Below are 27425 nucleotides of genomic sequence, written 5' to 3'. Positions count from 1 at the left end.
ACCCCTGCCTGGATCTGATTCAAAGTTGGCTAAACTGAATTCTACCTCAAAGTATATGTTTCCTGTGCTATTTTTGTGCAGTCTTACAGTTTCAGTGTTTCAAAGACGACAGGGTTGCTAAAATTAGATAGCAAAGATTCAACTTTATCCATCCATCTAATTGTATTTTTGGAATTTTCAAAATGAAATGAACTTTTGACACGTAATACCATAATTATGGCACAGTGAATGAATAGATCTGAAATTAAATAGTTTGAAAGGGAACATGAACCTTAAGAAGATGAAAACTCAGAAACCGAGTAAAAAAAGTACGGCAAGGAAAATAAAACATATAACTACACAAAATATAATACTTGAATTTGTTGACAATGTTTAAAGTGATCCGAAGATCAGCAAAAATCACAAGAACAACAAAGAATAAATAAGGAAATTCATCCTACAATTAACTTCGTAATTGGTTGTTATGGCTTTTGTCTATTGATAGCTTTTTGAAACTCATACAGATTTATCCAAATTGTCCTCTTTCATTAGTAAGTTATTTAATCTATTAACTAAATCATTTACCCCATTTAAATTGAATTTTATAATTAATTATTAAAATTAAACAATTAAATTAATTATTTAAACCAATTTACTATCTAAATTAAGAATTTATTTCAGCAAATAATTATTCAGTAAGTCAAGCTACTCGGTCACATCTTTCGTCGTCCAAAAGATACGACATGTCGTGACGTCCTTATCTGCAAGTCAGCGCTATCCTAGAGACATAGGGGAGAAAAAATCTTTGGCACAAATTCAAAGAGGACCCTGAGCCATGGAGAAGCTTCCGGAGGCAAGGTAGGAGATGGGACAGAAACGGGATGAAGATCTCCGGGGAAGCTGTAACCGAGATCAAAGTGGTCGTCAGAAGTAATTGCAAGTCAATTGGCGCAGGGTAGGACAGTTCTTCGTCTGGTCCCGGCCGATAGGGAACATTAAGCAACTAATAGTTTCTCCTGGGCATTCTCTGACACATAAGGCATTAAGTGATGTTTCGTAGGAATATATTTCCTACTAGGGGGCCTTCTCCGTTGACCCCCCAGAGCTTGATTCAAAAGCTGGATTCAGTGCTGCCAAGCGGAGATTAATCCACTGTACTGCCACAGTTCCTCTTTCACTCGTTAAAGCTATTTGTTAAATGTCCAAATGATGAAACTTAACTTTTTGAATTAAGTTTGAAAACTCAATTTTTTATCAAAAAAAATAAATATATTTCAGCTTCTAAAAAAAATCTATTCAAAAGATAGTAAAAGTTAATTCAATGTAAATTGAAAGCCGTTAGAGCACCAATTTTACCCCCCCCCCCCCCGGTTTCGTTCCTGGTATATTTTCGTCAGCGTTGCAACGTAGAGCCATGAAAATAAATAAGCAAGACTAGTTAGGTAAATTCGACGAAACTTGTCGTACGTAAAATTACAAAATAAAGAATTATTAATTCCCAAAGGGAATTAATAATTTTTACAAAATAAAAAATTATTAATTCCCAAAGGGACAGCCACACCTTCCAAGAAAATATAAACCTTCTTTAACTGCTTGGTGCCATATCTGTTTAGCTTATTTTCCTTATCTGGCACCCCTTACTACCAACAACTGCATATGGAGATCTTTTTCATTAAAAACTGAATCCATGATTTTTCCTAATCTATTAAGATAAAAATGATTGTATGATTTTCTGCCTCACCAACTGAAGTTGACCAATGTCAAAAATTGACATTGATCAATTTCAAATGAAAATTGGCATTGACCAATCGACATTAGACGAATTCAAATGAAAATTGGCATTGACTAATCGACAGTTTGCAACTCTCAAACGAAAATTGACATTTGACCAATTTCAAATGAAAATTAGCATTGACCAATCAACATTTCACTAGTTTCAAATGAAAATTGACAATGACCAATTGACATTAGACGAATTTCAAACGAAAATTGGAATTGACTAATCGACATTTGGCAAATCTCAAATGAAAATTGACATTGACCAATTGACATTTGATCAATTTCAAATGAAAATTGACAATGACCAATTGACATTAGACGAATTTCAAAAAACTATTTTCATTTTCAATGTCCATGGTACTAAGTAACGAGCAGTTCAACAGTAACTCAAAAGCCATTAAGAAGCATAAAATTAATTATGAAAAGAATCGCATACTTCCTTGGACTATTATTAACGCCTAATTACACGTACAGTGAAAATTAATTCCTTTCTTCATTTACGTGTCCTTGAAAATACTGTAACATATAAAAATGGAACTTTTAATTAAGAAACGGGTCTCAAATTAGTCATTTTAATTAGTTCACTGTCTTAGTCAAGAATTTTAGCAATTAGCCTTTTATTTACATTTATGTTAGTCGTACTTTACCATTAAATCTTTACAAATGTTGTGAAGTTTTTCATTAATTTCTTATCTACCAATAAATCTAACTGTCTTAATTAAAAGTAAAACAAAGTCTAGATGAATATTAAAACTTGTTTAATTTCACTTAAATTTTTTGTTCAAATTAATGATAGATTAATCGTCAACCTTAATGTTAAATTAACTCTTCATTAATTTTAGGGTTATCAAGTAACATTGGTTATAGTAAATTAATGTTAACTTAAACCCTTAAGTTTTAACCTTTTTTTTAATTCAAAGTCTAAATTAAAGGCTTCGCCAATTGCTATATGTTTTCACATTTCCATTTTATTCACAAACAACATTTTTAAGGTAAAAACAATTATGATTTCGGAAGCTCTATTTTCAAATTCTTTTGGGAAGAAAATATCCTTCCAAGTTTATCGAAGGCCAACCGACACAATGGAAAAGAGACTAAATTCCACGATCAGTGCTTTGTTCAAATTAGAGGGCGCAACCCTTCGTCTCATGAAACATGGCACACTTTTGAATCACAAAACTTAAACTTATTCTTTTAAATCACAACAACTTAAATGAAAGTGAAAAGTTTGGAAACTGAAAACTGATGAAAAGTTTGTACGGCGTTTTTGAACTAAAAAAAAAATTAATGACAGTAAGACAATGATCAGAATAGGACTAATAAGAAAGGACTATATATATATATATATATATATATATATATATATATATATATATATATATATATATATATATATATATATATATATATATATATATATATATTATCACACGGCTCACACGGCAATTTTAAACTAGCGGTATGTTCCCTAACTCAATTATCCCTTGTCATAATTAATTATTTTGTATTATTTTCGTTCCAAGAGAACAGAAAACATAAGGTTATAACAATTTGTCTTATTAAAAATGCAGAATGGACTATAATGTCAGCTTTTTATAAACATTTAAGGGGCTAAATTTGTTGATATTTGTCATTTTAGGTTTTAGGCTTAAGGTAATAACAATATAGACTATTTAATGATAATTGATTATTCGGTATTATTTTCGTTCCAAGAGAACCGAAACACAAGGTTATAACAATCCGCCTTACTAAAAGTCCACAATGAACTATATTATTAGCTACTTTTATAAGCATTTAAGGGGCTAAATTCGTTTTGATCTGTCATCTAAGGCTTAAGGTAATAATAATGATACCACTAATGATAATTAATTATGTGCAATTATTTTCGTTCCAAGACAACAGAAAACACAAGGTTATAACAATTTGTCTTACTACAAAGGCAGGCCGACCAAAATGTTAGCCCCTTTCATCAGCATTTAAGGGGCTAAATTTGTTGTTATCTGTAATTTTAGGCGAAGAATTATAACAATAATGAAGACTACTGATAATTAATTATATGCTATTATTTTCGTTCAAATACAGTAAATAATATAAAATTATTAATAGTTTTTCAGAATAAGAATGCAAAATGGACAACAATGTTTGTCCTTTTTAAGCACTTTAGGGGCAAAATTTGCTGTTACCTCCCATTTTAGGCTGAAGGTAATAACAATATTGAATATTGAATTCTGGAGCACACCCTCAGTTATTATTCATTACGTTATTTCAATAATAATTCAACCTTAATTATTAGTGAATTGTAATATGATTATAAAGCATATCTAATTCAACTATAGTGACAGTTATTTGAATTAATAACTCGGTTATATATCAATCCACAATTTAATTATAATTCGTTACACAAATTCACTAAAACTTCAATTCTAATTCAGTTATAATTAATAATTCGTTTCACAATCCAATTATAATCAAAAGCTTTATGAAGGTACTTGACTTGGTAAATAAATGTAACAATGATTACAAGCATCCTTAAACGCACAACAAGAGCAAAACATGATTAAAAAACTAAAACATTAAATTAAAAAAAACAAGAGCAAGGTAAAATTCAATACCTTACTCATCTCAAAGAAAAAAAAATTTGGATGTCTGTGGCTCAGCGGAATTACACTGAGCAGTTTCACTTCGGATACACTCATCACTCGTTTGTAAAGTGCTATTTAGAGGGTTCATTGTCTGGGTTGTTAAATTTTCACCGCTTGCTGAATCTAATACACTCTCGGCAAAATCAAGTTGACCACTGGCATAAACCTGAAATCAAAATTTATTTCATTAACTTACACACAAAAAATATTCATTAAATCACATCTTAGGAGCCTGGTCTGGGAAGATTGATATTATACAGGTCCCCCCTTTGAGGATTTTTACAGGGAAAGGTTTGAAAATGCAAAAGGATTTTTTTTTTCTTCCATGGCCCGTCAGACCTTAATGTGTGACAGTGACGATTTGTCAAAATTATTCTTCTTAAATTTATTTACTTTGAAAAAATTAGAGAATTCACAAATAGGTTGAAATAATTATTTCATTAGATTAAATAACAGATTTCAAAATCTAATTTTTGCAGCATTTTCCTCGCAGAACAGAAAACTAATTGCAGCAAAAGACTGCCTGAGGCCGCCGCAGCAGCGCCAAACTGTGTCAGTCTTATGGCTAAACTAAAGAAGAAAATGTTGAAAAACGAAGTTCTATGGCCAGTGGGAAGAAAAAGAAGAACAACCAATGAATATTTCACTTGTATACAACGCGACGTTCTCAGCGTTAGGAAAGAAAGAATCTAAACCCTTAAAAAACTGGAAAACGGAACATACTTTAAACAAAAAACGCAACAAAAAGATGACAAGGTAACATCAAACCAACATATACAAAAACTACTTTATGAAAAAAAAAACACGGAATTAGAATATATACTGATAACACATGTATAGACTGTCACTAGAATATATATTTATGATACCAAAAAATTTAATAGCAGAGGAAGGTAACGTCAAGGTTCAAGGTTACGAAGTAACCTTGAACCTTGAAGGTTACGAAGGTTACGACTCGAACCTTCAAGGTTACATAGTTGGAGAGAAAAAGAGTTTCAGAATTTTGCACATTTTTATGATTCCTTTTTATGTTTCATTAATAAGGATCAATTTTTTTATTATTATCGATTATAATATGTATAAATTTGACAGGATGGGGATCATTTTCCATATCCCTAAAATGCATTTCATGGATAAAGGTGGGTGATACCGTCCTATGACTACCAGGCAAGGTACTGCCCATTAAATCTTGTCTTTTTGCTATTATCCCAACCACTAATTTAAGATTATTTAATTTAAACAAGAAAGAATCACAATTTCAGAAGATCTCAAACGAAGTTATGCGTTTTTTGAAGGAAACAATTTACAACATTAAATTGAATGTTCAAGTCAAAACGAACCAAAATTACTACCAACAGGATTTTGGCTACAATTATTTTCCCCCTTCCTACCCGTAAAAGTCTAACGCTTGTTGCATCTTTTTCCCCTTGCTGAAACGCACAATATTACAAATATTTTCTTTTATATTTACAACATCGCTAAATAAAATAGAAATTGCAGTGAAATAAATTTTTGAATTGGTGAGTTTCCAAGAACTAAATAATCAAATATTAAGAATTCAGTTTATTTCCATTAGTTCTTTCCAGTCACCTTGATTATTATCGTGATTTTATATTTATTTTTCGTCAACGTTTTGAAAGAAAAAATCCGAAATGTGACAACATCCGAAATTCAAATCGAAACGAAATATCTAGCAAATTCTAAAAGAAAAGTTTATTTCTCAAAGGGAAACAAATAAACTCTTCTAAAACTTGGTTTTGAAAGGGCATTTTGAACTTCTGCGACATTGAGATGACACTTTGGACCACGGCTCAAATGGTTGAAGCTCCCACTGTATTTGAAATTGAAAGGCTAAGTTTATTTTTTTATTATCCTTTCATTGCCAGTAATAAAGTAAATGTATTATAACTTTGTAAATGACGCGTATCCAGGATTTTATTTTTTAGTACTCAGTATTTTTTAGTGTTTCTCCTACTCTATTCGAGTTGACTCCAAAATGTTATTTTTCCTTTTTTTTTTTTTTTTTTTTTTTTTTAACACAGAAGATGGCTTGGTGCAGATCCTTGCCGGCGGGGGGGTATAATAAAAAATAATAATCAAAAGCTTGTTTATATGCATTTTTATTACGTTTTAAAGAGTCGGAAAAAAAATGGGAGGGAGACTCAAAACCCCTACCCCTCCTCTTGACACGACCTTAAATATTATACTTTAGTTTGAAACAATTATATTAAAAGCAGTTAAAAATGGTGAATTATAGCAAGTTACAGACCATTACAAAATTGTTCAATCCACAGACCCAAGCAACTTTTTCTTTTTTTAGTCCTTGATGGCGCCAAGAAAGTTACATTCTGATGTAAGAGAAAACAATTTAAGATACAACATAATCGGAAGAACTGACGAACAAAGAATGATTAGCCATTTAGGGATTGCGCAAATCTTGCTCTACATCAGCGTTGCCGACACTTTGAAATAAACTATACCAGTTTTCCCGCTAAAATTATACCACAGGAGATTAAGTAGTACCATATAAACAGCCGCTATAAAAAAAAATTGGCGTAACAAGAAGAAAATTTTCGATAAACTTAAACTTCAATAGATATCCGAGTCAGAGAGCAGCAAGCAAACCCCAAATGTACAGAAAAATTTGAATTTTACAAAAACACTACAATTGTACCACGTTGGTAACACCTCTGTACATACCTCTTAAAATACCAAGGACAGCAGAAATAAAATATCATCGTTTGAAGTGATTAAATGGAAACTTTCTCACACATTTACATAGTAAAAAAAAACTAAGAAAAATCGGAAATTAAATTTGAATTCCAGAAAACCTGATTCGAAATGATATGGAAATTCTTAAAGCACCAGTGAAAATTAAATTTGATTGCTTGAACTGGTTAAATTGAAACTTACACAATCATATGCGAACTATTACTACTACTACTGATAACTCACTGCAGCACCAAGCCGCCTGAGGCCAACACAGCTACGCACGCTCCTCCTCCAACCTAATCTATTTAAAGCATATGTTAATGTAAACCATACGTTGCATATGTAAATCATATGTTAAACTAGAAAAAATCAGCAACTTATTTTTAATAAAAAGCCCTACATAAACATTGGTGCGGTTTTGACTGTTGCGGGCGCCAAAGACAAAAAAAAGCAAAAATTGTACTTCAGCAAAAAACGATTTGAGAATATACAGCTTTTCTTTGAAGGTATAGTTTTTTCTGGGGAGTCAACAAACTGCTACGTGTGATTTTTTATTAACTGAAGATGTTGTCAAATTTTAATAATTATTTCTACTCATTAATTTTCACGATTCGATGTGACAACACGGATGAAAATGTGTTATTGCCCTAGAAAATTCATAGATTTAAAGTGACCAAAATCAAAACCTTAGAAAATTACAGTTTTTAGGTATGAATATTGAAGCGGGTTGGTCCAGGCATTATGATGACTCTAGGGCACAAAATATTCTTATTTCAATTGCATTGGTACGCCAAGGGTAGTTTTAAAAAAGTCAGAGAAATGACGTAAAAAGATTGAAAAAGTTTCGATTTTGATATCATTCGAGTCAAGAAATTCTTTACAACATATAAAAAGTCGATCGAGGAGAAATTAACCTTTTTTCGTCTTTTCTTCTATAAAAAAACACCTTAAAAAATTAGCTTGCACTTTCAAAAAGTCGATGATAGGAAAACCTGGTAAGTAGATCACGATTACTGGCCCTAAATTTTCAAGAATACGTACAGGAGAAGCAAGGATATATTTTTAATAATAATAAAAAAAACATAAGAAAAGGTGTTTTGAAAATTAAGGGGAAAAGTACAGAAAAAAATACAGACAATTAAAAACCCCCCACCGCTAAATGGTACCCCTTGGTCCATTATTTTTTATTCCTTTAATACGTTAAGGATTGCGCAATGTTACCCAACATAGCTCTTAACTATTATTTATTAGGTAGTCTTTCAAATGATTACTACAAGTTGTGATTACAGAGAACCTGCTTTGATATGACACGCAAGTTCTTAAGCCAGGAAGATAATCACTAAAATTTTAATTTCAGACTAATCAATTAAAATTAAGGGGGAAAGTACAGCAAAAATACAGACAATTACAATCTCCCACCCCTAATTGGTACGCCTTGGTCCAAGGAACGTATTTTTATATGACGTTAATACTTTAAGGATTGCGCAAATGTTGCTCAACATAGCACTTGACTATCATTTATTGGGTGGTCTTTCACATGATTACCCCAAGTTGTGATTCCAGAAAACCTGCTTTGATATGATACGGAAGTTCTTAAGCCAAGAAGATATTAAAGCTTTGCTTTATCAAGGCAATAAACATTATTGGGGTTTATCTAATCGATGACGTAATTCCCTTTATAACTTTTAACAGAACTGGCGTCAAGAAGTAAAAGACGGTTTCTTTAAGGGCTAAAATACAACTATTTACGGACATTCAGACTACTCGGAATACAATAAACCTTAGCACTAAAGATGATAAAAAGCACACAATAGAATGTGTATTCTTTTTACCAGAAACGATTGAACAAACCGGATAAGTCTTTCATAGTTGGACGGAATTTACGAATCCGATTAGATACGATTCATTGTCACAAGTCTAACCCCGGTCATAATATTTAACTGGAAAATTATAATTCTCAATTTTTTAAATAACCATAGTAAATATAATTAACTAATTAAGATTTACAAAAAAGGAAAAGGAAAAAAAACCTATTGCCTCACTATAAAACGTTCTTCCACGCGTCATTTTTTCTCTTAATTCCATTTGGGTTTTCGCCTTTTCGAATTATTGAAATAAATTAAAGAAAGTAAATAACAAGTTCAAATAAACAAAGTTGAGAAAAAGTAAAGATTATTTTCTCAACGTTTGAAAATTTTCCCAAAAATTTAAGTGCTTTTGATATGACAGCAAAACAAGTACTAAAATCCATCAGATCTTTATAGACAATAGTAATAGCAGATTCTGTTTGAGAATACAGAGAGCTGTCTGAAATTTACAGTAAGAGGCGTCAACTTGAGAGGGGGTCATTTGCTCCCCACCCTCAGATTTTAAAAGATGCATTTTTGACATTTTAATTTAAAATATAAAAACAGACTAAATCGTCCCTCTAGATTTTGAAAAATACATCTCCCCCTGCATTTCCATTAAATGATACCACTCTCTGCACTCCAAGCTGCTTCCAAACGTGCCTTAAGTACTTACAATAATGCAAATTTTTGACCCCCCCACTCCAAAACAGCCAATAAAAATCCCAAGAAATACATAAATCCGCATTTTAAAATAACGAATTTGCACTTTTCCGAACATTTATTTTTTCAATCATCAAAACAGATTATCAAAATTAGCATTATATGAAGTGTTCTTTAGGATATAATTTCTTTTTTATGACTCTTCTTTCTTAAGGAGAGGGGGGGATGTTTAATAGTGGTAATGAGTTGCTACTAGGACCTTCAAATCAACTTCTAGGTATATAGTGGCTATAGATAATTTTACTTCAAAAACATTAAAAGACCCGTAACTTTCCGGGCCCTAATTTTTGTCAATAACCAAAACGTACTATCAAGTTAGCATAATACTCATTTTTCTGCAGTGGATACATTTTTTTTTATAAACTACGAGCTTTTTTTGGGGAGGGGAAAGGAAGTCCTTCCTTTTAAAATTTTATTAACTGAAGTCATTGATTCAGAAGGAGTCCGGCTAATCCCTCCAAGACAATTCCTCCCCACAGACAATAGCCCCCAGGAAATTCTCCTCTAAAACTGTAAAAACCAAAGGGAAAGTACGACAAAGTTAAAGAATGAAGAGAAGGGATTTTGGAACATTTTACCTTCCAGACTTAAGACCTAGGGATTCCAGACCTAAGAAGTTTTTATTTGTTGTTATTTCGGAAAACGATCGATTTTTCAGTCCTTAATTTTCGTATATAGTACTCAATAGCACAATTTAGGAAGGATTCTGAAAAATTTGTTTGGGGGGGGGGGTAATCACCCTCATCCCCCATCGTATCCCTGCTTGTCCAGGAGGTGGCAACCTTGAGCTAAATATAGCAAAGAAACTCATTACGGCTTTATACAGCTTGTGCTGCGATAAGTTGTTAGTGCAAAAAACGAGGAACGAAAAAAAAACGAAGAAAAAAGAAGACAAAACGGAACGAGGATAATTTTCGGGCAATGAAGAAACAAAAATCAAAGTAGATATTTCGCAAAAACCTCCGTCAATGATGTTAATTTACAGAAATTTAGAAGGGGACAAAATGTATCTTTCAAAAACTAGGGGGGGGATTGTCATTTTTCCAAAATTTTCGCAATGAAAGTACCCCACCCAAAAAGTTGTTTTTCAAAATTTAGGGGGAGGGGGCAAAAAATCTAGGAAAGGATAAAAAAACATCTTAATTTTTGCAGGACCCCATCTCCAGTTACATAGCTACATCTCCAGTTATATTTAGTGGGCGCCAAGTTTGAAAATAAGGAGCGTGTGTGAAAAATTAGCAGCAAGTGAGCGAAAAAAATGTCATCCTTGAGCTTGAGAAACTGTAACTTTCCTGATTGTTCTTAAAAAAGATTAACAATACCATAAAACTTAGCTATGCATTAATAGGCATACTATGTATTCAAGATTATACATTTTAAATTATTAGTTATTTAACTTTAAATTATTATAAGTGATTTGCCTCCAAAAGTATCTTTCTCGGAAGACCAATTAGGCTATCCTATTTTGTTGGACTTATCTCTTTAGTTGATTAAATTTAAAAAATTAGTTTTTTTTAACTGCTAGTAAGGAGCGACATTAAAACTTAAAACGAACAGAAATTACTCCGTATGTGAAAGGGGCTATTCCTACTCAACGCTCCGCTCTTTACGCTAAAGTTTTTTACTGCTTTAAAATGTAGAGTTAAGAGAAAGAGTCAAACTTTAGCGTAAAGAGCGGGGTGTTGAGGAGGAAAACCCTTTCATATACGGAGTAATTTCTGTTCGTTTTAAGTTTTAATGTCGCTCCTTACTAGCAGTTAAAAAAACTTGTTTTTTTTTTATTTAATTTCTGGACGTTTTTGAATATAAAGATGATTACTCAACTCTTTCTCTCAACTCTTCTTTTTAAAACAGTAAAAAAAAACTTTAGCGTAAAGAGCGAGGCGTTGATCAGGAAGCAGCCCCTTTCTATACGAAGTAATTTCTGTTCGTTTTAAGTTTTAGTGTCGCTCCTTACTTTCATTAAAAAAAACTTTTTTTAAAATTTAATTTCTGAACGTTTTTGAATCAATGCATATTTTGATTTTGGCTCTCCGCAGAGAATTAATTAAAACGAAATTTGCATATTTAACTTTTTTAACTAAATTACTTTCTCATAATTTTGATTGAACGATTTTAAGAAAAAAAGAGCGGGGGAGGAAGCCTAGTTGCCCTCCGATTTTTTGGTTAATTAAAAAAGCAACTAGAACTTTTAATTTTTTACGAATCTTTTTATTAGTAAAAGATATACGTAACTTATAAATTAGCTTACGTAAACAACTTTTGTATTCTCATGTTTTCATTACATATATGAAGGGGTTTGCCCCCTCGTCAGTACCTCGCTCTTTACTCTAAAGCTTAAATTTTGTCCCAATTCATTAAGAATGACCCCTGAATCACAAAAGCCGTAGAATAAATAGTTGAAATTACTAAACATACTTTAGCGTACAGAGCGAGGTATTAGGAGGACGTGAGCCCCTCATAATTTCTGTTCGTTTTAAGTTTTAATGCTGCTCCTTACTTCCAGCTGAAAATTTTTTTTCATATTTATTTTTCATTGTTTTTCTTCCCTTAAATAATGCTAGTAAATCCTGCACTCCCTTCATGGAGATTTTCTTCCCCATGACAAATTCCTCGATGGAAAGTTCCTCCAACATATCCCCCTCTTCTCAACCCCTCCCCCAACCAAAAGATCCTCCTGAAAACGCCTGTACACTTTCCAATAACCATTACTATATGTAAGCCCTGGTCAAAGTTTGTAACTTGTAGCCCTTCCCACGGGGACTAAGGGGGAGTAAGTCGTCCCCAAAGACATAGTTATAAGGTTTTTCGACCACGCTGAATAAAATGGCTATCTCAGAATTTTGATCCGTTGACTTAGAGAAAATAATTAGCGTGGGAGGGGGCCTAGGTGCCCTCCAATTTTTTTGGTTACATAAAAAGGGCACTAGAACTTTTCATTTCCATTATAATGAGCCCTCTAGCAACATTCTAGGACAACTGGGTCGATACGATTACCACTGAAAAAAAAAACAAAAAACAAAACAAACACAAATAAACACGCACCCGTGATCTGCCTTCTGGCAAAAAATACAAAATTCCACATTTTTGTAGATAGGAGCTTGAAACTTCTACAGTAGGGTTCTCAGATACGCTGAATCTGATGGTGTGATTTTCGTTAAGATTCTATGACTTTTAGGGGGTGTTCTCCCTATTTTCTAAAATAACGCAGATTTTCTCAGGCTCGTAACATTTGATGGGTAGGGCTAAACTTGATGAAACTTATATATTTAAAATCAGCATTAAAATGCGATTCTTTTGATGCAGCTATTGGTATCAAAATTCCATTTTTTAGAGTTTTGGTTACTATTGAGCCGGGTCGCTCCTTACTACAGTTCGTTACCACGAACTGTTTGATTGGGATCTTGGTTCAAGAGCAACATATTAATAAAAGAGTAGGCTTGCTTTATATCTTTCAACAATAGCTTACCCAAGGCTACACCATTGTTACTTAGGCTCAAAAACTCAAATTAGATTCAAATCAAAGAAATGTACCCTACCATTTGATTCCCAGGTTAATTATTTTTTTTTTCAAGTTTAAAAACATAGGCTAAGGGGTAATTTCAAGCTTTTTTAAAGGGTGGTAGAGAGGGGTCCATATTTTGATAGTCAAGCTGAACATGATATTTAATATATTTCATTCCACATTTTTTTTTTTGGGGGGGAGGCCTCCCCCCTACCCCCAAACGATGCCTCTGACTAGGCCTAATAACACATGTTGCTAGACTGACCTAAGTTAGCCTAATCAAGAAATCTTAAACCAAACCTATAGATTTAAATATATAAACTCTTGCTTACTATTCAAAGATTACTCTCCGTAGTTCAGGATTGACTCAGCAAAATGTCACTAATTACAGATGTTCACAAAAGGTAACAAAACACAGATGTTTTGTAAACACTGATTATTGAACCAATTGAAATAAAAAGTTATATAAACACACAGGTCACAGGTCTAATCTAATCACAGGTGTTAATCAGTAGGACAGTATTGTAAAAGCAAGGAATCTAATTCACTGAAAAAGTAATGTAGTTGAACAATAACCCATAAATTTTTTTGCAAGTAAGATTACAGCTACCGTTGTTAAAAAGAACATTTCCCGCTTTCGCCATCTACAATAGATCAACGGAAAAATCCCCCCCTCCATTCTTTTCCTCCTGGACCCAGCATAGGTCGTTTTATACCCGAGACCGAATTTTCTAACGAAATTTTCTTTTGGTTGTTATTACGTATATAAATGGGTTGCCCCCTCCTCGGTACCTTGAAATCTATGCTAAAGTGCTAGTGAATTTCCAAAAAGCTCATTGTCCTAATTAAAATGTCCTTGTGTGTCAGGAGTCATTCTTAAATAATTGGAATAAACATTGAAACATTAGCTTAAAAATGAGATACTGAGAAGGGGGCAACCCCCTCATATGCATTATTTCTCATCATTTTTCTGTATATGAAAGGGGCTATCCCCTCCTCAACGTCATTCTCATTCTGCTAAAGTTTGACTCTTTGTCACCACTTTACTTTTGAAAACAATAAAAAATCTTAGCGTAAAGAGCGAGGCGTTGAAGAAGGGACAACCTCTTTTATATACGAAATAAATTTTTGTCATTTAATTTGTAATGTCGCTCCTTAATTGAGGTTATAAAAACTTTTTTTTTATTTAACTTCTTAAAGTGTTTGAATGAATGCCTGTTTTGATTTAAGGTTACCGCAAATAAATAATAAAAACTAAATGTGCATTTTTTTTGGCTAAATGGCTTTCTCATAGTTTTGATCGGACGATTTTGAAAAAGGGAGAAGGGGACGAGACCTAGTTGCCCTCCCATTTTTAGTTACTGAAAAATGCCACTAGAACCTATATTTTTTCAGACGTTTTTATTAGTAATAAATATACTTAAATTACGAATTAACTAACGTAACGAGTTTCTATATTTGTATATATTCATTAGGTATATGAGGTTAATTACTAAAAATACTTTAGCGTAAAGAGCAAGGTATTGTGGACGAGACGAACCCCCTTATATACGTAATATGTTCTGCTCGTTTTAAGTTTTAATGCTGCTCCTTACTTCCAGTTGAAAAACTTGTTTTCTATTTATTTTCAACATTTTTATTTTTAAATAATGCTAGAAAATCCTGCATCCCCTTTAGAGAAATTTTCTTCCCTCATGATAAAATGCTCCCGTGGAAAGATACTCCCATGTAACCCCTTACCCACGACCCACCCTCACCCCTACGCAAAAAACTCCCCGTGGAAACGTCTGTACACTCCCTAATGACCATTGCATTTGTAAACATTGGTCAAAGTTTGTAACTTGCAGCCCCTTCTGGACTGTGGGGGATTAAGTCGTCCTCAAAGACATAGTTATTATGTTTTTCGACCATGCTGAACAAATAGATTTCTCAAAATTTTTATCCGGTGACTTTGGGAAAAATGAACGTGGGAGAGGGCCTAGGTGCACTCCAATTTTTTTGGTCACTTAAAAAGGGCACTATGATGCCCTCTAACTTAAAAACGAACCCTCTCACGACATTCTAGGATCACTGGGTCGATACGATCACCCCTGGAAAAAAAAATAAACACGGATTCGTGATCTGTTTCCGGACAAAAAGACAAAATTCCACATTTTTGTGGATAGGAGCTTGAAACTTCTACAATACGGTTCTCTAATATGCTGAATCTGATGGTGTTGTTTTCGCTAAAATTCTATGACGTTTACGAGGTTTTCCCTTCTATTTTCTAAAATAAGGAAAATTTTCTCAGGATCGTAACTTTTGATGGGTAAGACTAAACTTGATAATCCTTTTTTTAGAGTTTCGGTGCCTATTGAGCCGGGTCGTTCCTTACTAAGTTTTAATGTTGCTCCTTAATTTCATTATAAAAAAACAGTTTTTACATTTAATTTCTAGACGTTTTTGAAATAATGCATGTTTTGATCTTGGCTCTCCGCACATAAATAATTAAAACGAAATTTGCATATTAAATTTTTTTTTTGGCTAAATGGCTGTCTCGTAGTTATAACTGGAAGATTTTTAGAAGAAAGGAGTGAGGGAGGAGGCCTAGTTGCCATCAATTTTTTTATTACTTAAAAATTTTTTACAAACGTTTTCATTGGTAAAAAATATACGTAACTTACGAATTAACTTACGTAACGAAATTCTATATTCATATGTTTTTCTTGCGTATATGAGGAGGTACAACCCTCGTCGATACCTCGCTCTTTATACTAAAACTTAAATTTTGTCCCAATACCTTAAGGCCGTGATTAAGTGAACTGATGGAACTCGAAAATCCCATGTTAAATTGAAAATTTATATTTTAAAAGTACTCAAGTATTCATTGGCGGAAGATGCCGCTTTTAATATCAGGCCATAGCTTCTTGAAGATGCTACAAAATGTTTGCATGGATTTTGCTCTATTTCCTCTAATTGCTTAGAAAATGTCTAGGTCTTTTTCACAAGTGTGTTCTATGAAGGATATTGCTTTTAAAACAAATTGGTACTATCATGAGCAGAAGACAATAACCTGTAAGATGATTGGAACCATTTTTCGATGTATTTTCCTGTTTTCTAACAGTCCCCTAGAACATTTTCAGTTACCTGAAATTTTTACAAGTCGGTTGCCAGAAAGGATAGTTTCAGATGGCCGATAATACCCCCTAGAGACCAAAATGACAAGCTGGTATAATCAGCTGCTTGTTAATAGAGTGTGAAATTTTCATAAATTATTTCAATGCAATGAAGAAACCTAGAAATGAGAAATAGTCAGGAGCCTTCAGTAAAGTTGTGCACACAAAGCCGAAATCATGGAGAAAATTAAATCAAAGCGAGGTATACATCTTAAAAGTGTTACCACACATAGACAGTATCTTTGTAAAAAATATTTGGAGCTTGGTAGATGCAAATATCCAAAATACCTAATAATGCGGTACGCCGAAGAACTAGACAAGTCAAGAGATTTAGGTCAAACGACAAACCTTGAGGCGGAGCAGAACCCCGTAGCTTCCTCCCCGTTGCCCTACCGGGTCGTGACTGGTGGTAGAAACTTGGATTGCGACGAAATGAAGGATTGCCGGCTAGAGACTAAAGTTTGGAAGCACAGGTGAGGGGGAAACAACCCCTAAAAGTCATAGAACCTTACCGAAATTTACACCATCAGATTTAGCGTATCAGAGAATCCTACTGTAGACGTTTCAAGCTCCTATCTACAAATAAACAAAAAAAAACAAGTTTTTTTAAGTGAAAGTAAGGAGCGACATTAAAGCTTAAAACGATCAGAAATTACTCCTTATATTAAAGGGGCTTTCCCCCCTCAACGCCCCGCTCTTTACGCTAGAGTTTTTTACTGTTTTAAAATGTAGAGTTAAGAGAAGGAGTCAAACTTTAGCGTAAAGAGCGGGGCGTTGAGGAGGAAAAGCCCCTTTCATAAACGGAGTAATTCCTGTTCGTTTTAAGTTTTAATGTCGCTCCTTACTTTCATTTAAAAAAACTCGTTTTTTTTGTATTTTTTAATTTCGGGACGTTTTTGAATTAATGCATGGTTTGATCTTGGCTCTCCGCATATGAATAATTAAAACGAAATTTGAATATTAATTTTTTGGGGCTAAATGGCTTTAATCGGAAGATTTTGAGAAAAAAGGAGCGAAGGAAGAGGCCTAGTTGCCCTCCAATTTTTTGATTACTTAAAAAGGCAACTATAACTTATAATTTTTACGAACGTTTTCGTAAGTAAAAAATATACGTAACTTACGAAAAAATTACGTAGCGAACTTCAATATTCGTATGTTTTTATTGCGTATATGAGGGGGCTCACCCCTTGTCGATACCTCGCTCTTGACATTAAAGCTTAAATTTTGTCCCAATTCCTTAAGAATGACCCCTGAATCACAAAGGCCGTAGAATAGATAGTTGAAATTACTAAAAATACTTTGGCGTAAAGAGCGAGGTATTACGAGGAGGTAAACCCCTCATATGCGTAATAATTTCTGTTCGTTTTAAGTTTTAATGCTGCTTCTCCCTTTCAGTAGAAAAAAAACTTTTCATATTTATTTTTCATTGTTTTTTTTTTAATAATGCTAGAAAATCCTGCGCCCCCTCCATTGAAAGTCTCTTCCCCCATGAAAAGTTTCTCCATGGGAAGATCCTCCCCGGTAACCCCCCCCAAACCAAAAAATGCCCCTGAAAACGTCTGTACACTTCCCAGTAACCATTACTGTATGTAAACACAGGTCAAAGTTTGTGACTTGCAGCCCCTCCCACGGGGACTGCGGGGGAGTAAGTCGTCCCAAAAAGACATAGTTATTGGGTTTTTCGACTATGGTGAATAAAATGGTTATCTCAGAATTTTGATCCGGTGACTTTGGGAGAAAATGAGCGTGGGAGGGGCCTAGGTGCCCTCCAATTTTTTGATCCCTTAAAAAGGGCACTAGAAATTTTCATTTCCGTTAGAATGAGCCCTTTCGCGACATTATAGGACCACTGAGTCGATACGATCACCCCTGGAAAAAAAACCAAAACAAATAAACACGCATCCGTGATTTGTCTTCTGGCAAAAAATGCGAAATTCCATGTTTTTGTAGATTGGGGCTTGAAACTTCTTCATCAAGGATCTCTGATATGCTGAATCTGATGGTATCATTAAGATCGTATGACTTTTAGGGGTGTTTCCCCCTGTTTTCTAATGAGGCAAATTTTTTCAGGCTCGTAACTTTTGATGAGTAAGACTAATCTTGATGAAACTTATATATTTAAAATCATTTACACAGTCCCCGTGAGAGGGGCTGCAAGTTACAAACACTGACCAGTGCTTACATATCGTAATGGTTATTGGGAAGTGTACAGACGTTTTCATTTGGTTGGGGACAGGGGTTGAGAACAGGGGGATATGTTGGGGGAACTTTTCATGGAGGAATTTGTCATGGGGGATTAAAATTTCCATGAAGGAAGTGCAGGATTTCTAGCATTATTTAAAAAAAAAACAATGAAAAAATAAATATGACAAAGTTTTTCAACTGAAAGGAACAGAATATTCCTGTTATTATTTTCCTGTAAATATTAATTCCTGTAAATATTCCGTAATAATTTCTGTTAAAAGGAACAGAAATTATTACGCATATGAGGGGCTCACCTCCTCCTAATACCTCGCTCTTTACGCTAAAGTATTTTTAGAAATTTCTACTATTTATTCTACGGCTTTTGTAATTCAGGGGTCATTCCTAAGAAATTGGGACAAAATTTAAGCTTTAGCGTGAAGAGCGAGGTACTGACGAGAAGGTGAACCCCCTCATATATGTAATAACAAGAGCTAAGAGCTCATATGGCACTTGTGACGAGGCATGAAGTGCTAAGAGCCAAGAGATCATATGGTATGAGCTCTAACAAAATTCTATGAATCAATAGATTGATTTAAAAGAAAAATAAGAGGCTTAATGCCGGTCAGGATTTCAAATAAGAGCTCTGAGTCACGATTTCCTTCTAAATATCAAAATTCATTAAGATCCGATCACCCACTCGTATGTTATAAATACCTAATTTTTTCTAATTTTTCCTCTCCCTTTAGCCCCCCAGATGGTCGAATCTGGGAAAACGACTTGTATCAAGTCAATTTGGTCAGCTCCCTGACACGCCTACCAATTTTCATCGTCCTAGCACGTCCAGAAGCACCAAACTCGCCAAATGACTGAACCCCTCCCCCACAACTCCCCCAAAGAGAGCCAATCCAGTACGGTTCCGTCAATCATGTATCAAGGACATTTGCATATTCTATCCGCCAAGCTACATTCCGATTCCTCCACTCAAAGTTTTTTCCAAGATTTCCCCCTCCAACTCCCCCCAATGTCAAAAGATCTGGTCGGGATTTGAAATAAGAGCTCTGAGACATGAATTTCTTCTAAATATCAAATTTCATTAAGATCCGATCACCTTTTCGTAAGATAAAAATACTCCAATTATCACGTTTTCCAAGAATTCCGGTTTCCCCCTCCAATCCCCCCAATGTCACAGGATCTGGTCGGAATTTAAAATTAGAGCTTTAAAGCACAAGATCCTTCTAAATATCAAATTTCATTAAGATCTTGTCACCCTTTCGTAAGTTACAAATACCTCAATTTTCAAAATTACCCCCCGCCCCAACTCCACCAAAGAGAGCAGATCCGGTCCGGTTATGTCAGTCACGTATCTTAGACAGGTTTTTATTCTTCCCATCTAGTTTCATCCTGATCTCACCCCTTTAAGTATTTTCAAAGATTTCCGGTACCCCCCAACTAACCCCCCCCCCCCAATTACGCGGCATCCGGTTGAGATTTAAAATAAGATATCTGAGCTACGAGGTCCTTCTAAACATAAAATTTCATTAAGATCCGATCACTCCTTCGTAAGTTGAAAATACGTCATTTTTTTCAAATTCTTCAGAACTACCCCCCCCCCCCAATAGAGCGGATCCGTTCCAATTATGTAAATAACGTATCTAAGACTTCTGCTTATTTTTCCCACCAAGTTTCATCCCGATCCCTCCAATCTAAGCGTTTTCCATCATTTTAGGTTCCCACATACCAAACTCCCCCCAATGTTACCAGATCCGGTCACGACTTAAAATAAGAGCTTTGAGACACGATATCCTTCTAAAAATCAAATCTCACTGAGATCCGATCACCCGTTCGTAAGTTAAAAATACCTCATTTTTTTATTTTTCAGAATCACACCCCCCCCCCCCCCAACTACCCCAAAGAGAGCAGATCCCTTCCGGTTATGTCAATCATGTATCTAGGACTTGTGATTATTTTTCCCACCAAGTTTCATCCCGATCCCTACACTCTAAGTGTTTTCCAAGTTTTAGGTTTCCCCCTCCCAACTCCCCCCCAATGTCACCAGATAAAATCGGGATTTATAATAAGAGCTCTGAGACCCGATATCCTTCTAAATATCAAATTTCATTAAGATCCGATCACCCGTTCGTAAGTTAAAACTACCTCATTTTATTTTAGTTTTTCAGAATCACACCTCCCCCCCAACTACCCCAAAGAGAGCAGATCCGGTCCGGTTATGTCAGTCACGTATCTTAGACAGGTTTTTATTCTTCCCATCCATTTTCATCCTGATCTCACCGCTTTAAGTATTTTCTAATATGTCCGGTTCCCCCCAATTACGCAGGATCTGGTTGAGATTTAAAATAAGAGATCTGAGTTACGAGGTCCTTCTAAATACGAAGTTTCATGAAGATCCGATCACTCCTTCGTATGTTAAAAATACGTCATTTTTTCTAGTTTTTTTAGAATTAACCCTTCCTCCAATAGAGCGGATCCGTTCCAATTATGTAAATCACGTATATAAGACTTCTGATTATTTTCCAACCAAGTTTCATCCCGATTCCTACAATCTAAGCGTTTTCCATCATTTTAGGTTCCCCCACCCCAAACTTCCCCTAATGTCACGAGGTCCGGTCGAGACTTAAAATAAGAGCTTTGAGACACGATATCCTTCTAAATATCAAATTTCATTGAGATGCGATAACCTGTTCGTAAGTGAAAAATACCTCATTTTTTTCTAATTTTTCAGAATTAAGCCCCCCCCCCCAACTACCCTGAAGAGAGAGGATCCGTTCCGATTATGTCAATCATGTATCTAGGACTTGTGCTTATTTCCCCCACCAAGTTTCATCCCGATCCCTCCACTCTAAGTGTTTTCCAAGTTTCAGGTTTCCCACTCCCGACCCCCCCCCCAACGTCACCAGATCTAGTCGGGATTTAAAATAAGAGCTCTGAGACACGATATCCTTCTAAATATCAAATCTCATTGAGATCTGATCACCCGTTCGTAAGTTAAAAATACCTCATTTTTTTATTTTTCAGAATCACCCCCCCCCAACTACCCCGAAGAGAGCGGATCCCTTCCGGTTATGTCAATCATGTATCTAGGACTTGTGATTATTTTTCCCACCAAGTTTCATCCCGATCCCTCCACTCTAAGTGTTTTCCAAGTTTTAGGTTTCCCCCACCCAACTCCACCCAATGACACCAGATAAAATCGGGATTTATAATAAGAGCTCTGAGACACGATATCCTTCTAAATATCAAATTTCATTGAGATCCGATCACCCGTTCGTAAGTTAAAACTACTTCATTTTTTTTTAGTTTTTCAGAATCACCCCTCCCCCCAACTACCCCAAAGAGAGCAGATCCGGTCCGGTTATGTCAGTCACGTATCTTAGACAGGTTTTTATTCTTTCCATCCATTTTCATCCTGATCTCACCGCTTTAAGTATTTTCTAAGATGTCCGGTTCCCCCCAATTACGCAGGATCTGGTTGAGATTTAAAATAAGAGATCTGAGTTACGAGGTCCTTCTAAATACGAAGTTTCATGAAGATCCGATCGCTCCTTCGTAAGTTAAAAATACGTCATTTTTTCTAATTTTTTAGAACTAGACCCTTCCTCTAATAGAGCGGATCCGTTCCAATTATGTAAATCACGTATTTAAGACTTCTGATTATTTTCCTACCAAGTTTCATCCCGATTCCTACAATCTAAGCGTTTTCCATCATTTTAGGTTCCCCCACCCCAAACTTCCCCTAATGTCACGAGATCCGGTCGAGACTTAAAATAAGAGCTTTGAGACACGATATCCTTCTAAATATCAAATTTCATTGAGATCCGATAACCCGTTCGTAAGTTAAAAATACCTCATTTTTTCTAATTTTTCAGAATTAAGCCCCCCCCCCCAACTACTCCGAAGAGAGAGGATCCGTTCCGGTTATGTCAATCATGTATCTAGGATTTGTGCTTATTTCCCCCACCAAGTTTCATCCCGATCCCTTTACTCTAAGTGTTTTCCAAGTTTCAGGTTTCCCACTCCCAACTTCCCCCCCAACGTCACCAGATCTGGTCGGGATTTAAAATAAGAGCTCTGAGACACGATGTCCTTCCAAACATCAAATTTCATTAAGATCTGGTCAACCGTTCGTAAGTTAAAAATACTTCAATTTTTCTATTTTTCCGAATTAACGGGCCCCCCACAACCGCCCCCCCCCGATGGTCAAATCTGGAAAATGACTATTTCTAAATTAATCTGGTCCGGTCCCTGATACGCCTGCCAAATTCCATCGTCCTAGCTTACCTGGAAGTGCCTAAAGTAGCAAAACCGGGACCGACAGAATTTGCGATTGCTATATGTCACTTGGTCAATACCAAGTGCCATAAAAATATGAGAATACAGAAGTTCGTTACGTAAGCTAATTTGTAAGTTGCGTATATCTTTAACTAATAAAATTTATTTTTACTAATAATTTTACTAATAAAAACATTCATAAAAAATTAAAGGTTCTAGTTGCCTTTTTAAGTAACCAAAAAATCGGAGGGCAACTAGACTTCCCTCCCCGCTCCTTTTTTTTCTCAAAATCATTCGATCAAAACTATGAGAAAACCATTTAGCCAAAAAAAAAAGGCAAATTTCGTTTTAATTATTCATCTGCGGAGAGCATAAATCAAAACATGCATTGATTTAAAAACGTTCAGAAATTAAATTAAATAAAAACAAGTGTTTTTTAACTTAAAATAAGAAGTGACACTTAAAACATAAAACGAGCAGAAATTACTTCATATATGAAAGGGGCTGCTTCCTCATCAACGCCCCGCTTTTTACGGACTCTTTCTCTTAACTCTACATTTTAAAACAGTAAAAAACTTTAGCGTAAAGAGCGGGGCGGCCACGAGGAAGCAGTCCCTTTCATACACGAAGTAATTTCTGTTCGTTTGAAGTTTTAATGTCACTCCTTACTTTCAGTTATTTTTTTTCAATTTGATTCGTAAGAAAACTTTGGTTTTTTAAGAATCCTCGAAGAAAGCTTTCAACTAAGTTTGGTGTTTAGTTTCGAATTAATCAACTGAGGTATTTTAAATAGCCTATCCCTAGGAAAAAAAAATGGAAAAAACAATAAATTTTAAAATGCACTCAATGCATGCCGTCACAGTTTCATATACATGGGCATTTTGTACTTGAGAATGACACTGCTCTTTTGCTCATTTTCTCTTCTCCCTTGGTCGGTAACCAAGCTTTGCAAGACGCAGCCAAATATATTACTTTTCTCGGCTGAAGCATCTCGCCAAAGGAAGCTGTCTATCAAAACCTTTCACAAGACTTGATAATTGGTGCTATTTGAAGTTTTGACAATCGACGGTCTCTAGAGAATTAAAAGACAGAAGGCTAACCTAACTTCAATTTTGAAGCTCGATGTTTTCAAGTTCACTTAATTACGGCCTTAAGAATGACTTCTGAATCACAAAGGCCGTAGAATAAATAATTGAAATTACTAAAATTATTTTAGCGTAAAGAGTGAGGTATAATGAGGAGGTAAACCCCTTATATGCGTAATAATTTTTGTTCGTTTTAAGGCCGTGATTAAGTGAACTGATTGAACTCGAAAATCCCATGTTAAATTGAAAATTTATATTTAAAAAGTACTCAAGTATTCATTGGCGGAAGATGCCGCTTTTAATATCAGGCCATAGCTTCTTGAAGATGCTACAAAATGTTTGAAAGGATTTTGCTCTATTTCCTCTAATTGCTTAGAAAATGTCTAGGTCTTTTTCACAAGTGTGTTCTATGAAGGATATTGCTTTTAAAACAAATTGGTACTATCATGAGCAGAAGACAATAACCTGTAAGATGATTGGAACCATTTTTCGATGTATTTTCCTGTTTTCTAACAGTCCCCTAGAACATTTTCAGTTACCTGAAATTTTTACAAGTCGGTTGCCAGAAAGGATAGTTTCAGATGGCCGATAATACCCCCTAGAGACCAAAATGACAAGCTGGTATAATCAGCTGCTTGTTAATAGAGTGTGAAATTTTCATAAATTATTTCAATGCAATGAAGAAACCTAGAAATGAGAAATAGTCAGGAGCCTTCAGTAAAGTTGTGCACACAAAGCCGAAATCATGGGGGAAATTAAATCAAAGCGAGGTATACATCTTAAAAGTGTTACCACACATAGACAGTATCTTTGTAAAAAATATTTGGAGCTTGGTAGATGCAAATATCCAAAATACCTAATAATGCGGTACGCCGAAGAACTAGACAAGTCAAGAGATTTAGGTCAAGCGACAAACCTTGAGGCGGAGCAGAACCCCGTTGCCCTACCGGGTCGTGACTGGTGGTAGAAACTTGGATTGCGACGAAATGAAGGATTGCCGGCTAGAGACTAAAGTTTGAAAGCACAGGTGAGGGGGAAACAACCCCTAAAAGTCATAGAACCTTACCGAAATTTACACCATCAGATTTAGCGTATCAGAGAATCCTACTGTAGACGTTTCAAGCTCCTATCTACAAATAAACAAAAAAAACAAGTTTTTTTAAGTGAAAGTAAGGAGCGACATTAAAACTTAAAACGATCAGAAATTACTCCGTATATTAAAGGGGCTTTCCCCCCTCAACGCCCCGCTCTTTACGCTAGAGTTTTTTACTGTTTTAAAATGTAGAGTTAAGAGAAGGAGTCAAACTTTAGCGTAAAGAGCGGGGCGTTGAGGAGGAAAAGCCCCTTTCATATACGGAGTAATTCCTGTTCGTTTTAAGTTTTAATGTCGCTCCTTACTTTCATTTAAAAAAAACTCGTTTTTTTGTATTTTTAAATTTCGGGACGTTTTTGAATTAATGCATGGTTTGATCTTGGCTCTCCGCATATGAATAATTAAAACAAAATTTGAATATTAATTTTTTGGGGCTAAATGGCTTTTTCAGAGTTTTAATCGGAAGATTTTGAGAATAAAGGAGCGAGGGAAGAGGCCTAGTTGCCCTCCAATTTTTTGATTACTTAAAAAGGCAACTATAACTTATAATTTTTACGAACGTTTCATTGAAATTATGTTCCCCCATGAGAAATTCCTCCGTGGAAATATCCTCCCACGTAACCACCACCTTTCAACTCTCTCCCCGAAACCCAAAAAAAAATTCCCTGAAAACGTCTGTACACTTCCCAGTAAACATTACTATATGTAAACACAGGTCAAAGTTTGTAACTTGCAGCCCCTCCCGTTGGAGGGGCTGCAAGTATATATCAGCATCAAAATGCGATTCTTTTGATGCAACTATTGGTATCAAATTTCCATTTTTTAGAGTTTCGGTTACTATTGAGCCGTGTCGCTCCTTACTACAGTCCCTTACCACGAACTGTTTGACTATTGACATATCAATAAAATCATCGTTTTCTATCGGTTCAAACAGTATCACTTTTATTACTTAATTTTTACTTATTCCCACTAGCCTCTATTTGTTGAAAAGCCCTATTGAACACAGTTTTACAATTTTTACCAGTTTTACCATCGTGTGGATTGCTGGATTGGTTGGGCTTGTTTGTAAATAAGAAAAATTCTGCTTCTTTTCTTTTACAATTCAGAGTGGCAACAAAGGAGAGAATTTACGCAACGAAGGAATTTCAATAGTTGTATAAACACTAAAAGAAAAATCGTACAAAATCTCGGTTTTAATAGGCTTAAGATGGACCCAGAGGGGAAACAATTTTTCATTTGGAAGTCCTTGGTAATTTAACAGAAGAAAAAATGAGTTGAAAGCAAAACACAAATGGAAGATCATCAAGAATTGGATGGGACGAGAATTCTTTCCATGGCTACATATACAACTTTTCCATTGCTTCAATTTGCATTAAGACCAGGGTTGCCACCCGGTGAGGAAAGATCGCTAGATCTTAGTCATTTTTGAATGATTTAGTAGTTTCTTCAATAATCTAGTGATTTGTGGGCTGATTTAGGGATTTTTTTTCGGCAATATAAAAAATCACAAGACATAGAGATAAATCACTAATGGTGGCAACCCTGATTAAGACTAATAACGGAGCATTTTCTGTAAAGAGGGAGGCTTTGAATAGATTAGGAAGGAGGAGGAGCGGGCGTAGCTGTGTTAGCCTCAAACAGCTAGGTGCTGCAGTGAGTTGTTAGTAGTAGTAGTAGTATGTAGGAGATGAACGTCCACTGAGTCTTTTTTTGATTAAAATTATCACAAATAGAGTTGGGAACCTTTTTACGAATTGTTACCAGTATTAGTACAAAAAGAACAAATATATAAATTTTCAATACCACAAATTTCATATACCATATAAGTTTTCTGCTTGATTATATATGTTTTGATACAGAAGTTTAGTTATGTAATTTATTCCATTTATGCAGTTATATTACATAAAAATATATTATATTTGTATGTTATGTAATGCACTTATTATTATAAATTAAATTGTTATATATTTATTATACAGCTATTTAATATTAGCTATATAATAGATAGTTTGTTATTTATTTATTTAAATGATGAAAATTTTTCTGCTTACTTTTTATAAACCATATACGTTTTATTTAATTACCTCACTAATTATACTATGTAGACTATCTGCATCTATGGCATCAGGTCCAAAATCATAACACTCGGATGGCACGGGGGTTGGAGTCATTCCCGGGGTCTCCAACCATGGACTGGGCGGAAACTGGAAAGGCGCTGAACCCAAGGGGGTTGAGGGAGTTGAGCTTGGGTCACCACACATCATCTGAAAAAGAAAAAAAAAGAGTAAAGCATAAAAAATGGTGTTATTCCTCTTATCAGGATGCATTGGCAACTTTTGATATGCGGTTATTATACGCAAAATCACCGTAATATTTTGTTAACGATAAAATTTAATAATATATTTTTAACACAGAGCATGTTCACTTACATTCA

General features: G+C 34.8%; 1 protein-coding gene across 2 annotated transcripts in view; it reads right to left on the bottom strand.

Annotated features, from left to right (window-relative positions):
* The window catches only part of LOC136031732 (uncharacterized), a 182602-nt gene that overhangs the window by 43293 nt on the left and 111884 nt on the right, over positions 1-27425 (bottom strand). Inside the window, exons 14-15 of one of the 2 annotated variants that reach the window (XM_065711440.1) lie at positions 27076-27255; positions 4371-4566 (exon numbers count right to left, since the gene is read on the bottom strand). In XM_065711440.1, coding sequence (XP_065567512.1) covers positions 4381-4566; positions 27076-27255 — 366 coding nt within the window. In that variant the 3' untranslated portion in view covers positions 4371-4380. Of the gene's footprint in view, positions 1-3167; positions 4567-27075; positions 27256-27425 lie in introns of those variants that run through there. The other variant, XM_065711439.1, reaches the window with a different exon arrangement.

This window comes from Artemia franciscana, chromosome 10, assembly GCF_032884065.1.
Source record: "Artemia franciscana chromosome 10, ASM3288406v1, whole genome shotgun sequence".
NCBI classification, from domain to species: Eukaryota; Metazoa; Arthropoda; class Branchiopoda; order Anostraca; family Artemiidae; genus Artemia; species Artemia franciscana.
The sequence above is the reverse complement of the archived record's forward strand: the minus strand, read 5'-3'. Positions and strand labels throughout refer to the sequence as shown.